The sequence below is a fragment of the Oncorhynchus kisutch genome, linkage group LG2 (genome assembly GCF_002021735.2).
Source record: "Oncorhynchus kisutch isolate 150728-3 linkage group LG2, Okis_V2, whole genome shotgun sequence".
NCBI classification, from domain to species: Eukaryota; Metazoa; Chordata; class Actinopteri; order Salmoniformes; family Salmonidae; genus Oncorhynchus; species Oncorhynchus kisutch.
Window position 1 is genome coordinate 64,094,429 of NC_034175.2, and position 14,713 is coordinate 64,109,141.

A 14,713-nucleotide genomic window follows, 5' to 3' on the forward strand; every position below is an offset into this window, starting at 1 on the left:
TTCTTTGATCCACCTCTACGCAGACGACAACATTCTGTTTACCTCTGGCACTTCTTTGGACACTGTGTTAACTAACCTCCAGATGAGCTTAAATGCCATTCAACTCTCCTTCAGTGGCCTCCAACTGCTCTTAAATGCAAGTAAAACTAAATGCATGCTCTTTAACCGATCGCTGCTCGCACCTACCCGCCCGTCCAGCATCACTACTCGGGTTCTAACTAAGAATATGTGGACAACTACAAATACCTAGGTGTCTGGTTAGACTGTAAACTCTCCTTCCAGACTCACATTAAACATCTCCAATCCAAAATTAAATCTATAATCGGCTTCCTATTTCGCAACAAAGCATCCTTCACTCATGCTGCCAAACATACCCTTGTAAAACTGACTATCCTTCCGATCCTCGACTTTGGCGACGTCATTTACAAAATAGCCTCAAACACTCTACTCAACAAATTGGATGCAGTCTATCACAGTGCCACCCGTTTTGTCCCCAAAGTCCCATATACTATCCACCACTAAACATCACTAAACATCACTAAACTCGCTGGCTCCAGGTCATCTACAAGTCTCTGCTAGATAAAACCCTGCCTTATCCCAGCGCACTGGTCACCATAGCAGCACCCACCCGTAGCACGCGCGCCAGCAGGTCACACGCTCCAGCAGATCACCCCCCCCCACACCAAAAAAAGAGGCTGCCAATGGAAGAATTGGCTTTGGGGATGACCACTCGTCTCCAAACCCACTGGCTCCAGGTCATCTACAAGTCTCTGCTAGGTAAAACCCTGCCTTATCTCAGCTCACCATAGCAGCACCACCCGTAGCACGCGCTCCAGCACGCGCTGGGGGATGACCAATGACTGGAACGAACTGCAAAAATCTCTGAAGCTGGAGATTCTTACCTCCCTCACTAGCTTTAAGCACCAGCTGTCAGAGCAGCTCACAGATCACGGCACCTGTACACAGCTCATCTGTTAATAGCCCATCCAATCTACCTCATCCCCATACTGTATTTATTTATTTATCTTGCTCCTTTGCACCCCAGTATCTCTACTTGCACATTCATCTTCTGCACACCCTACCACTCCAGTGTTTAATAGCTATATTGTAATTACTTAGCCACCATGGCCTATTTATTGCCTTACCTCTCTTATCCTACCTCATTTGTACATGCTGTATATAGATTCTTCTACTGTATTCTTGATTGTATGTTTGTTTATTCCATGTGTAACTCTGTTGTTGTATGTGTCGAACTGCTTTGCTTTATCTTGGCCAGGTCGCAGTTGCAAATGAGAACTTGTTCTCAACTAGCCTACCTGGTAAAATAAAGGTGAAATAAAAAAATACCCTGAGTCCCTTCCCTGTTTCACACCTGGTAGTTTGGTGGATGGGACTACCAGCTCTCTGTAACCTAGAGGGCAACCAATGCGCCTGTTTCCTCTACACCAGGTTTCTTGTGGGATGACAATGCCAGTATTTCAGATTTCTTTGATGAAGTCCAGGTTCCTGATCTTTAGGCCAAAAGCAGATGAGCTCAGGCCTTGGATATTCCAGGATGAGATAGTGAAGGCTTTGTGTTCCATAAAGTGTCCAATGTTGTTGGTCGTGTGGTTTGGCCTCAGGCCAGTAAGTATGAGCAGAGCCTGCTGAGCATCTGGGACATGCCATTGGCTTGGGTTAGTGTAAGAGTGGGGGTTGGGCCTGTTTGCCTGCTCACGGCCTGGGCGTATGTGTGACTTCCATGTTGAGGCCCTCTTTGCGGGGGTGGGGTGCATGGGTTGGGCAGGAGGGGCATAGGTCAGATCTGAGGGGGCCTAAATGGGTTGTGGGGAAGGTTGACTTGGGGGGGTGTTGATTGGTGGGGGTGTGTATGTGGCTGGTGGCTGGTGGTGTTGTGGTCTGGATGTAGGTCTTCTCAGCATGGGTCCTCTGTGTAGGTCCAGGGGGGGGGGGGGGGGTCCCGCAGGTCTAGGAGAGTGTCTCGCTGGTTTGGGCGGGGCGTCTATTAATCTGTTGCTCCTGTGTGAAGTGTTGGGGCTGCGTTTGAGAGCGATGTCCTTTAGAGTCCGGGCGAAGGTGGGCACTGCTGCCTTGTATAGGTGGACCTGGTCATAGATGCTGTTCAAGTCCAGGGTGGAGTGGTGGGCCAGGAAAACATTTGGTTTTGAGGCACTGTCATGGGAAATACTTGCATTTACCCGCTGTATGGTAGCAGGGTGGAGATAACCACTTGTACATTGGGAAAAGTAGAAGGAGCTTTTGCAATCACTCCCTTCAGTGCTGTGGCAACCCTTTCCTGCTGTGTTCTCAGGTTGTTTGTGCCTGTGTGTAATATTATGTGGCTAGGTGAACCTAGTTGGTCCTCAGACAGAAAGTCTAAGGCACACTGGGTGTTTGGACACCAGAGTTTAGACACATTGTTCGAGATCTTTTTATATTTTCTTGTATATATTTCCCATTTGAGTCCATAAGGAGTACAATCTGTGTCTTGCGTATGTCCTCAGTGGGTGTGGGGGGGTTGTCAGGAGGGCTATCCGGGTGGCTGACAGGGGGGGTGCTCAGAGCGGGTGAGATCCCCTGGGCTTGGGGTTCTTCATTTGTCTGCTGTGATGTCGACGCTATGGTCAGGGTCTGGTGTGGACTATTCTGCTGTGGTTTTGAGACTTTTGTCAGGAGCTGAGGTGGGCTGTTCTGCTGGCTTCTCTGCAGGGGTGTCCACCTCTCTAGTGGGTTGATGTCACACGCCATCCATCTCACCCTCTCCTCCAGCAGTCTGATCCTCTCCTCTAGTGCTCTGTTCATCTCCTGCACTTGCTTTTTATATTGAAGTTTTCTCACCACAGTCCAGAGTGCAGATACGTCTCTCTCCACCTCCTGCTCTGGTTAAGGTGGTGTTGTTGTGCTAGACTGTTGTCTGGGTCTATGCTGACTGGAGTGTATTCACCTGCTGTTCCATCTCCACCTGCCTTACCTCCAGCTGGGTAAATGTATCCTTAATTTCAATGAGGGGGTAGTACTCTGTGCTGGGAGGTTGACTTTCCGCTTGGGGTTGCTCGTCTGTGGCGTTATATAATGAAGAGGTCTGGTCTGACCCGCTCGGGGTATCTTTCTCAAAGGAGAGCTTCTCCTGCTGGACTAATTCTTTGATTAGGTGAAAGTCCAGCTGAAACTGTTTGTTGTTGCCCTGTACCATTACTGTTCCAGACCTATAGAGCTTTATATTAGCTGACTCAAGAGTCCTCGTTGTCTAGTATCCTGAGTTTTCAACCCTCGTTAACACCCCCCCCCCCTTTTAACAGAGGGGTAGTGTGCTAATATAGCACTGTGCCATGCCAGGGGGTGGTTTGTGTGGAAGATGAGGTTGCTGATGTTCCCATTTCTATAATAGTCAGCAAAAAGTGTCTCTTAATTTTCCATAAGGAGCTTCATTTTGTGATCTTTTCTTGCCTTATCATTCTTTATATACACTGTATTTTAATTACCTCTGAACAGCAGGAGGCAGCTTCTAAGGCCTCTCCATTTGGTTTGAGTAGACTGTGTGACTCTCCTGCCATTGTTGGACTCTCCTGCCATTGTTGGGCTGAAGGACTGACACCTCTCACTTGACACGTCAGTGCTAATTGAAGTTGTATCAAGCTTGGCAGCCTTAATTTAGTATTCAGTCCTTAAAGTAATTGAATGTATTTTTCTTCTTGGCTTTTGGAAATAAAATAAAGCTTCAGACTAAACATTACTCACTCAGTACCAGGTTGGATGGTGTTTTCAGGTTTCTGTTGTTTTCCAGAGCATTTGCTGTAAAGTGTTGGAATAATCATCTTTGGTAGTTGTAAGCCTTCCAGGTGATTCAGTAATTCCGCCCCAAACCAAGTTGTAGGTTTTGAGTTTTGATTTGGAGTGAAGGTTATGTGGTAACGTGTCTAGACTTGACAGTTCATGCAGCTTTTGTACTCTGATAATGGAGTTCTGATCATGAAATTCCGACCACGCCTTGTGTCTACATTTAAATGTGTCCACATTGTGTCTGTTCCCGGACTATATTCAAATTAAATTCTACAAACGATGGAATAGGCAAAATACAACAACAACAGTAGTTGATGACAGAAGCTAACTTCTATTGTTAAGTAACCAGTGAACCTCTAGCTAGCCAGCAAGCTAGCATAGCACACAATTCTAAAGGGACTGCAAACGAGTTAGCATAAAATTGTTTTAGTTACCACAAAAAAACAGGTTTTCGAAATAAAGGCACTTCCTAAAGTGGTCAGACAGATCTAAACGCAAAGCAACTTTTGTGCGTCTAGACCCATCTTTTCAAATCGAGCTTCGTAATCTGATAACAGAAGTCTTGTCTACACGACTACTGTTGCAAATGGTGTGCTAAATTTCCTACATTCTACAAGCTTTATTCGTGCATGACTTTGTAATTCTGTATATTTGGATGCAACCTGTATTTGGAAGGATAAATGTGATCTTCCCAGCCAAATCTGAGCAGGGTAACGTTAGGTGCACATGCTAGCTATCTCTGTGGTGCACCACATGGAACGCAGCATTTCTCCCAAAGACTTGGTCAAATTTGCAGTTGTTGGTAAACTAAGAAAGTAGTGTTAGGACAGAAAACACGCCTGTTCATTTTGAGGTACTTTTATTTATTTGTTTGTAACCCCAAAATCAATTCCTAATATCTTAAACTAGAATTGTGTATACAAATCACATGTCCAATACAAAGAAACAAGCTTTTATTCTCAGATTCAGTCCTGGTTCAAATACATTTGTAAAATACTTTCATGCATTAAGTGCACATTTTAAGTTTGCACTTTTAAAACTGGCTCCAATGTACCTGGCAGACTACAAAGTCAATCAAGTACTTGACCGAGCGCTGTTTTGTAGTATTACAAAACTGTAAACTTAGGATACCTTTGGCAAGTAGGGATAGTTAGAATCTGGGCATGGGGATCTGGGGGGAGTAGTCAGTCAGCAGAGAGACCATCAGACCCTGCAGAGATGGAGAGCAATAAAGAATTAAAGAAAGAGAGCATGAGGCACAAATAAATGAAGAGAAGGAAAGAATCTCTCCTTGAGAATAAAGAGGTCAAATTTGAATGGGGTGAGGGCCATAAAACTGAACTCATGAGGCCAGTGGCTGGTGGGTCTGTGTACCCACATCCATATTACATATTTTTTTTTAATTATTAAACCTTTATTTAAATAGGCAAGTAAGTTAAGAACAAATTCTTATTTACAATGACAGCCTACCAGGGAACAGTAGTGCCCTTGAACGACAGACTTTTACCTTGTCAGCTTGGGGATTCGATTCAGCAACCTTTCGGTTACTGGCCCAACGCTCAAACCACTAGAATATCTGCTGCCCTTATGTCCACAAATGCAGTCAGAGCAGACCCTAGCCTTTTGGGGGCCTAAGTAATTTTTTACCCCCCCCCCCACCCCCCCGCTCTTGACAGCAGAGATTTAAAAAACTGTTAAGGTAATTTCCTACACATGGGGGACGTAGAGAAAATATTGCAGTCTTAAAGCAAGTTGTAATTCAACACATTTTTCCATGGGGCGGATAGAAAAATGTGCAGTTTTAAAGCCAATTTCCTGCAATTCTACACTTAGGGTGGAGAAAAATTTTGCCGTTTTTAATAGGATATCTGAGTGAGACTGACTAACAAAATCAATGTGGGTCCTCGGTCAGTAATTCAACCATGATTACTACAAGTTTAGATAGCTGGCTAGACTAACTTACCAATCACAAAATGTGTAGCTGACATGGACTTATTGAGTGACTGTCAGTGACTGACATAACAAGAGAAAAACTGCTGATTGCACGACCACATTTCGAAATTTCATCTCGTGTATTCTTCGATTCTAACTCTCAACAGTGAGTTGAGATCCCGACTGAGTTCCTAAAAAGGCAATTTTAACTTCATTCAAATACTACTAGTAGTCCACATTTAACTATATATTGTTACTGTACACAGCTTAGTTTACCATGATGGTCCACTTCCTGTTCTCAGCCTCAGGGAAGACAAGTGAGCGAGGGGAGTAGAACACCTGGTCGTCCACCTCTTCTTGTTTCCGTGGGAGACAGTGAAGGAAGGTCCAGTCTGGCTTTGCCACACTTCCTGTCTGGGGTGGACATAACCAGGATACATGATGATTGAGTCATCAGGCACATACATGAAGGGGTTAGAGGTAGGGGGGCTGCCTGGGGTAGGGTTAGTATTCAGCAAGAGAATACTCATCAATGTATTCACTGTTTGAGTCTACTGTTGTATGTACCTGCATGGTGATCTGGTAGCCAAGGAAGTCCTTGATCCTCCGTTTCTTCTCCTCCTCCTGGCCCATGCTGACCCAGGTGTCTGTCACCAGGACGTTACTGCCTCGAGCTGCCTCCACTGGGTCAGAGGTCAGGAGAAACTGGGTCCCATGCTGACACACAGCAGACAAAATGAAGGACATTGTGCTATTGGTATTGACACCATTAGTATCGATCAGAATAATAATAACCATGTAATACAATCCTAATAAAGAGTCTGACGCCATAACTCTAGAAATTCTCACCTGTTTGGAGAGTCTCTGTGCCTCCTGAATGATGCTGCTGTCTGGGTCATAACCCTGAGAGGGAGGCAGGGCAGAGTGATGGGGTTAGTTAGAGCTCAAATACCAGTACTATACAGAGTGATGGGGTTAGTTAGAGCTCAACTACCGGTACTATACAGAGTGATGGGGTTAGTTAGAGCTCAACTACCGGTACTATACAGAGTGATGGGGTTAGTTAGAGCTCAACTACCGGTACTATACAGAGTGATGGGGTTAGTTAGAGCTCAACTACCGGTACTATACAGAGTGATGGGGTTAGTTAGAGCTCAACTACCAGTACTATACAGGTCATAACCCTGAGAGTGAAGGTACAGAGAGCCCCAGTACATGTCACGGGCCACAAAACAGTGGCTTGGCCACTAAAAAGAAACTGCTATATAAAGGAGGAAAAGGGAGCGATGGGTAGGGGAGAATGTGGACCTTGGGCGTGGCGACTCTAAGATGGACACCCAGTTTGGCTGCGGTCATCATGAAGGAGTGCAGCACGTTGTTTCCATCTCCGATCCAGCTTATAGTCAGCCCACTCAACGAACCATAATGCTCCTGTAAAACACAGAGCGGCGCCATTTTGAATCTGGCACCGTCGGAAAAGGCTATACAGACACTCCTAACCTGCAAAACAGTATTTACAGAATTGGTTGGGGTTAAAGGGCCAATGCAGTTGTTTTTATCTCAATATCAAATCATTTCTGGGTAATAATTAAGTACCTTACTGTGATTTTTTAAAATAAATTAAAATGGTAAAAAAAAAAAAAACTACAATAGCTTAGTAAATGGCAATTTCTCAAGCAAGAATTTTGTTAGGACTGTCTGGAAGGGGTCTTAGTGGGGAGGCCAAAACTCCATCCCAACAAAACAGGCAGACATTTCAGATGGTCTTTTCAAACAGCTCTTACACTAAAAGGACATTATCATAACTTTCACAATATTATTCCAAAATCAGAGTGGAAATATATACAAAAGAAATATAAAACGCAACATGCAACAATTTTACTGAGTTACAATTCATATAAGGAAATCAGTCAATTGAGAAATATTCATTTGGTCCTAACCCCAGCTGCCAAACTAACCCTGATTCAGATGACAATCCAACCCATGCTAGATTACGGAGACATAATTTATAGATCGGCAGGTAAGGGTGCTCTCGAGCAGCTTGACATTCTTTACCATTCGGCCATCAGATTTGCCACCAATGCTCCTTATAGGACACATCACTGCACTCTATACTCCTCTGGAAACTGGTCATCTCTGTATACCCGCTGCAAGACCCACTGCTTGATGCTTATTTACCCTCTTAGGCCTCACACCCCCCTATCTGAGATATCTACTGCAAACCTCATCCTCCACATACAACACCCGTTCACTCCCCCTATCTGAGATATCTACTGCAAACCTCATCCTCCACATACAACACCCGTTCACTCCCCCTATCTGAGATATCTACTGCAAACCTCATCCTCCATATACAACACCCGTTCTGCCAGTCACATTCTGTTAAAGGTCCCCAAAGCACACACATCCCTGGGTCGCTCCTCTTTTCAGTTCGCTGCAGCTAGCGACTGGAACGAGCTGCAATAAACACTCAAACTGGACAGTTTTATCTCAATTTCTTCATTCAAAGACTCAATCATGGACACTAACTGACCGTTTTGGCTGCTGTGTGTGATTGTTGTCTCTACCTTGTTGACAATTGTGCTGTTGACTCCGCCCAATGTTTTGTGCTGCTACCATGTTGTGTTGCTACCATGCTGTGTTGTCATGTTGCTGCCTTGCTATGTTGTTGTCTTAGGTCTCGCTTCACGTAGTGTTGTCTCTCTTGTTGTGATGTGTGTTTTGATCTATATTGATATTGTATTTAAAATCCCAGGTCCCCGCAGGAGGCCTTTTGGTAGGACGTCATTGTAAATAAGAATTTGTTCTTAACTGACTTGCATAGTTAAGGTTAGGGTCAGTTTTTGTTTTACAGGGAGTGTCCTTATAGCTTCGCCCGTCTATATCTGATACCTTGTTCAGGGATGTAAACTGCTGAGGGCCCAAAAAGGTGACACTTTTTCTGTGCACTGAAACATGCAAAAAAAATCCCTGCTAGGGGGAAATGCAGGTTAACTAATTAAACAACAAAGAATAAGATCTACATGATCAGTCTGTGTGAAAAATACAAAGTGGTTAATGTGAGCCTAACTCACAGCTAAACATTTTAAAGAAAGCAATCCAATGTTATTTGTTGCCTACTTTACTGCAAATGACACAAGTCTTGAGAAAAAAACAGTACACTAATATTGCAGTTAGCCATAACAGCCTTTATAATAGAATGCTTGTGAACACACATCTAAATATTGCACTTGGGGAAAAAAAATCATCTTAAAGTAGAATGAAACAAACAGCCATTCTGTTTGCTCTATTATTGTGGCCATTATAATAGACATCGATCAAGTGCACAAGGCTATGTGTGCAAAAATAATGTTCACAGAATAAAACATTAAATAATCCCCCATCAGGGGCCTCCCGGGTGGAGGGCACATGGGGTGGTAAGGGAGGGTTTGGCCGGCAGGGATATCCTTGTCTCATCGCGCACTAGCGACTCCCGTGCGGGCTGGGCGCAGTGCACGCTGACCAGGTCGCCAGGTGTAAGTGTTTCCTCTGACACATTCCTCTGACACATATTAATAATAATAATCCCCCATCACTCACACACGTTACTGTCAAGTTCAACACAACAAATACAATATATTTGGGCTACACTGCACATTAATACATTGTACAGTTTCTGCCTGTGGACATCTGTTCTACAATGTGCCAGCAGAGCATGATACCCTTTGTTGGCATAATTGATCTCTTTCAGGCAGAGAGAACACCTGGCATACCCCTTTTTATCCACTGTGTTGAGAAAGTGAGAAAGAGGGAAAGTGTGGTGTTCCTTTCACCTCTATAGTGGCATCCAGCTTAAGACAGGCTCAGCTCCAGCTACACTTGATCCCTGAATCCACTTGTTTAACAAGCAACACCTAATTTTCACCTAATTTTCTCATTCTGAAAATTAACCACATACTGTAGAGAAAACATTAGTTCACAGATTGTAGTTAGTTCGTTAGCTAGTTAACATTTCACACAGATTGCCAGGGTCCAGTAAGCAACTAACTTGTTATAACTTGAGGAACGGCAAGGAGTCGTATACCTGTTAATACTATAGCGAATTGGTTAGGTTACTAACGTTACCTGTCTGACTTTATGAGCCAGCTAATTTTCACACCATAAACTCAATTATTTGATCAGTTAAGTTGGCTAATGTTGCTCAACATTTCTCTGGCTAGCTAACGGAGAATTTGATCCAACTAGCAAGATACTTAACAATGATAACAATACTTGTTCCACCACACTTTCTCCCTCACCTCAAACTTTTCAAATGCCAGTTGTTTTTCGGTTACAGCTCATGAAGTACGCTTCACCTTCTCACCCCGTCTCCGTGGTCAGGCGTCTCACCTACTTTACCTCGTCGTTATCGTTCAGGGGACGCGCTGCTGTACTGGCAAACTGCCTTTCCTCTCTCTGCTCTTTCCAGAGGCGCACTGATGCTGTAACTAGTGAATTGGTTGCCTCTTCTCTCTTCAGCCGCATCCTGCATTCTGCTGTTATGTGAACAATTGGCTGAACCTTGGATCCAGCCAGTATTGCTCCAAACACGGATCACTCTTTTGCATCCAGCCAGTAGTCATCCAAAGCCCCCCCCTCGGATCTACACAAATCCCGTATGTCACCTATTTTGGATTGAAAACAGTGAATTTCACCGAAAGGTGAGTAGTTTGCATCCCTGTTTGTTAGGCTTCAGTACCTGCAGGGTGAGGAAGTCAGCGAGGATCTGGATGGGGTGGTAGAGGTCAGACAGGCCGTTGATGATGGGGATGGACGCATCCTTCACCAGCTCCTCCAGAGTAGTGTGGCTGTTCACCCGTGCCAGGACTATGTCTGACAGCCCAGAGAGAACCCTGCACACGCACACACACACACACACACACTATAAAGTTTGATTCCAATGGTGATGATAACCTGGTGTAGTCAAGGAGCAAAAAGTTGGCTATTGCTGTGGCTTTGGCTGACCTGGCTGTGTCTGTGCTACTCTCGTTCACTCCCAGGTGGATGTCCTGAGACGTGAGGAAACAGGGGTGTCCTCCCAGCAGAGAAAAACCTGCAGGAAGTACACATAACGGGCTTATTCAAACGCACTAAATGTTACTATAGAAAGTAATTGCACATTCCACATGGAAGACAGTTGTGTCCATTCATCATGCATTTCTATCTGCAATGCAATGTTCCTCTTTACAAAACAGGGGAAAACTATGTGGTTGAGATAGATACAAATGTGAGGATAGCAAGATGAAATAGTAGGGATAAGTGAGTCTAACTGAGTTAGATTTTTGCCACAAATGGAGGGAGAGTGTCTTTTCAGCAGTTTCATTGTGTTCTGCATTAGTCCTGATTCCTGACCCATTCAGAGTTGTGACCCCATGAAAGAGTGCAACTGAACTTTCCAATGCACCCACACATTTAAAATCACAGCACAGAATCTATATGGGAACTTGTATTTGCTGTATCTTAAATATCCACAATGATGTAAGAGGCTTTTGAAATGACTTTTAATTGAACCACTCCCTAAGTGATTGCATGACCCAACATGAGTGGCGGAGCTATTTTGGTATTTCTCTACTCCAAAAGCATAGATAGACCATACCCTGACACAAATGTAACTCACACCTGTTTCTGTGGACATTCTAGTTCTGGTGCTCCTCTTCTCAAATATCATGGCAATTGACTTCCCTTGAAGAAGAGGAAGGTACTGCAAATAGAAGTGACCGTTATCTCACTTTAACTCGATCAGCAGTGCATTATAAATCTTCCATTTGAAATTAAAACTTCTGTTAGTGACATGGATCCTCACTGTACCTGTTTTTCATGTTTGATCCTGTGTTTTAGGTCACCTGACACCCATAGAAGATGTTTGATCTCATCTGAGCTGAAGTCTTTTAAAGTCAGGAAACTGCGACCCTTGAGGTTGACCGGACCCAGAGCTTGTGCTCCAATGCTGCAAACATTTGCATTTACAAGTCTCAAAAACACGACAACAAATACAGTGTGGCACTCTGAATGTTAAACGATGGAAATAGATTGTACTGTAAACTACTTTGACAACTGCTTGACAGCTGAGCTCACTTTTGACACTTTGCCAATTAATCCGCGTGCTAGCTAGCCAACGTTTCTGACTAACGTTACTTCTCTTACCTAAAATTCCTCGCATGGATGCTTTGGAGAGTATTCAGTCCGTAAAACACTGAATTCTTCATGGCAAGTATTTTTGTAGTCATGACAGATTAAAATACTATAATTTTATAAATTGATATCCGAAAGAAAATAAAGTTGAATGAAAAAAAGTGAAAACAGCGTGTGTGTTGTTGCCTGCATCAACTCTGAGTAGAGTGGGTGGGGTTTCGTCTCACCAAATATCGCACATAGATTGGTAGGTAAAAAAAAAATCCTCTCCAGAATTGTGCGGATTACTGTCCGATGTGAGGGCGCTCCTCCTCCACCGTTTTTGCCCACTCACGTCACTACGTGTTTGTTGTGAACCACAACGTGAGCAGCAATAATGGAATCGGCGATTCGCCTTCAAAATAAAGGTCCGACTTGAAATTGATGCAAGCGAATGAAAATAGTGGAATCATGCCACAATTGGACTAGACTAGGTAATGCTAAACAAGGTTGGAATGTTGTTATAGAAATTAAACAAAATACGATAATGAGTTCATTTGACCCACCAAAAACAACAGTTGAAGTCGCACTGTGGATGTATAGACTTCAGAATTGCATTTGGAGCATACAGTGGGGAGAACAAGTATTTGATACACTGCCGATTTTGCAGGTTTTCCTTCTCACAAAGCATGTAGAGGTCTGTAATTTTTATCATAGATACACTTCAACTGTGAGAGACGGAATCTAAAACAAAAATCCAGAAAATCTCATTGTATGATTTTGAAGTAATTAATTTGCATTTTATTGCATGACATAAGTATTTGATCACCTACCAACCAGTAAGAATTCCGGCTCTCACAGACCTGTTAGTTTTTCTTTAAGAAGCCCTCCTGCTCTCCACTCATTACCTGTATTAACTGCACCTGTTTGAACTCGTTACCTGTATAAAAGACACTTGTCCAAACACTCACTCAAACAGTCTCCAACCTCTCCACAATGGCCAAAACCAGAGAGCTGTGTAAGGACATCAGGGCTAAAATTGTAGACCTGCACAAGGCTGGGATGGGCTGCAGGACAATAGGCAAGCAGCTTGGTGAGAAGGCAACAACTGTTGGTGCAATTAATTAGAAAATTGAAAAAGTTCAAGATGACGGTCAATCACCCTCGGTCTGGGGCTCCATGCAAGATCTCACCTCATGGGGCATCAATGATCATGAGGAAGGTGAGGGATCAGCCCAGAACTACACGACAGGACCTGGTAAATGACCTGAAGAGAGCTGGGACCACAGTCTCAAAGAAAACCATTAGTAACACACTACGCCGTCATGGATTAAAATCCTGCAGCGCACGCAAGGTCCCCCTGCTCAAACCAGCGCATGTCCAGGCCCGTCGGAAGTTTGCCAATGACCATCTGGATGATCCAGAGGAGGAATGGGAGAAGGTCACATAGTCTGATGAGACAAAAATAGAGCTTTTTGGTTTAAACTCCACTTGCCGTGTTTGGAGGAAGAAGAATTATGAGTACAACCCCAAGAACACCATCCCAACCGTGAAGCATGGTGGTGGAAATATCATTCTTTGGGGATGCTTTTCTGCAAAGGGGACAGGACGACTGCACCGTATTGAGGGGAGTATGGATGGGGCCATGTATCGCGAGATCTTGGCCAACAACCTCCTTCCCTCAGTAAGAGCATTGAAGATGGGTCGTGGCTGGGTCTTCCAGCATGACAACGACCCGAAACACACAGCCAGGGCAACTAAGGAGATGCTTCATAAGAAGCATCTCAAGGTCCTGGAGTGGCCGAGCCAGTCTCCCGACCTGAACCCAATAGAAAATCTTTGGAGGGAGCTGAAAGTCCATATTGCCCAGCGACAGCCCCGAAATCTGAAGGATCTGGAGAAGGTCTGTATGGAGGAGTGGGCCAAAATCCCTGCTGCAGTGTGTGCAAACCTGGTCAAGAACTACAGGAAACATATGATCTATGTGATTGCAAACAAAGGTTTCTGTACCAAATATTAAGTTCTGCTTTTTTGATGTATCAAATACTTATGTCATGCAATAAAATGCATATTAATTACTTTCTGGATTTTTGTTTTAGATTCCGTCTCACAGTTGAAGTGTACCTATGATAAAAATGACAGACCTCTACATGCTTTGTAAGTAGGAAAACCTGCAAAATCGGCAGTGTATCAAATATTTGTTCTCCCCAATATACTTATATTGTCAAAGACCCCAGCCACCCCACTGTTCTCTCTACTACCGCATGGCAAGCGGTACCGGAGTGCTAAGTCTAGGACAAAAAGGCTTCTCAACAGTTTTTACCCCCAAGCCATAAGACTCCTGAACAGGTCATCAAAAGGCTACCCAGACTATTTGCATTGTGTGGCCCCCCCCCAACCCCTTTTACACTGCTGCTACTCTCTGTTTATCTTATATGCATAGTCACTTTAACTATACATTCATGTACATACTACATCAATTAGCCTGACCAACCAGTGCTCCCGTACAGTGGCTAACCGGGCTATGTGCATTGTGTCCCACCCACCACCCGCCAACCCCTCTTTTACACTACTGCTACTCTCTGTTCATCATATATGCATAGTCACTTTAACCATATCTACATGTACATACCTCAAGCAGCCTGACTAACCGGTGTCTGTATGTAGCCTCGCTACTTTTATAGCCTCGCTACTGTATATAGCCTGTCTTTTTACTGTTGTTTTATTTCTTTACTTACCTATTGTTTACCTAATACCTGTTTTTTGCACTATTGGTTAGAGCCTGTAAGTAAGCATTTCACTGTACACCTGTTGTATTCAGCGCATGTGACAAACTTTGATTTGATTTGATATTGCAATCTACAGAATTACT

General features: G+C 43.9%; 1 protein-coding gene across 1 annotated transcript; it reads right to left on the bottom strand.

Moving 5' to 3' along the window:
* Window positions 1-4,626: 4,626 nt before the first annotated feature.
* On the bottom strand, window positions 4,627-12,191 carry otc (ornithine transcarbamylase). The gene is made up of 10 exons (XM_020460424.1): window positions 11,875-12,191; window positions 11,539-11,677; window positions 11,350-11,431; window positions 10,696-10,783; window positions 10,430-10,583; window positions 7,021-7,143; window positions 6,562-6,615; window positions 6,280-6,429; window positions 5,989-6,126; window positions 4,627-4,990 (listed from the first exon to the last, which is right to left on the bottom strand). Exons 1-10 carry the CDS (start codon window positions 11,955-11,957, stop codon window positions 4,931-4,933), a joined length of 1,071 nt encoding a protein of 356 aa, XP_020316013.1. The 5' UTR covers window positions 11,958-12,191; the 3' UTR covers window positions 4,627-4,930.
* Between the last annotated feature and the right edge of the window lie 2,522 nt (window positions 12,192-14,713).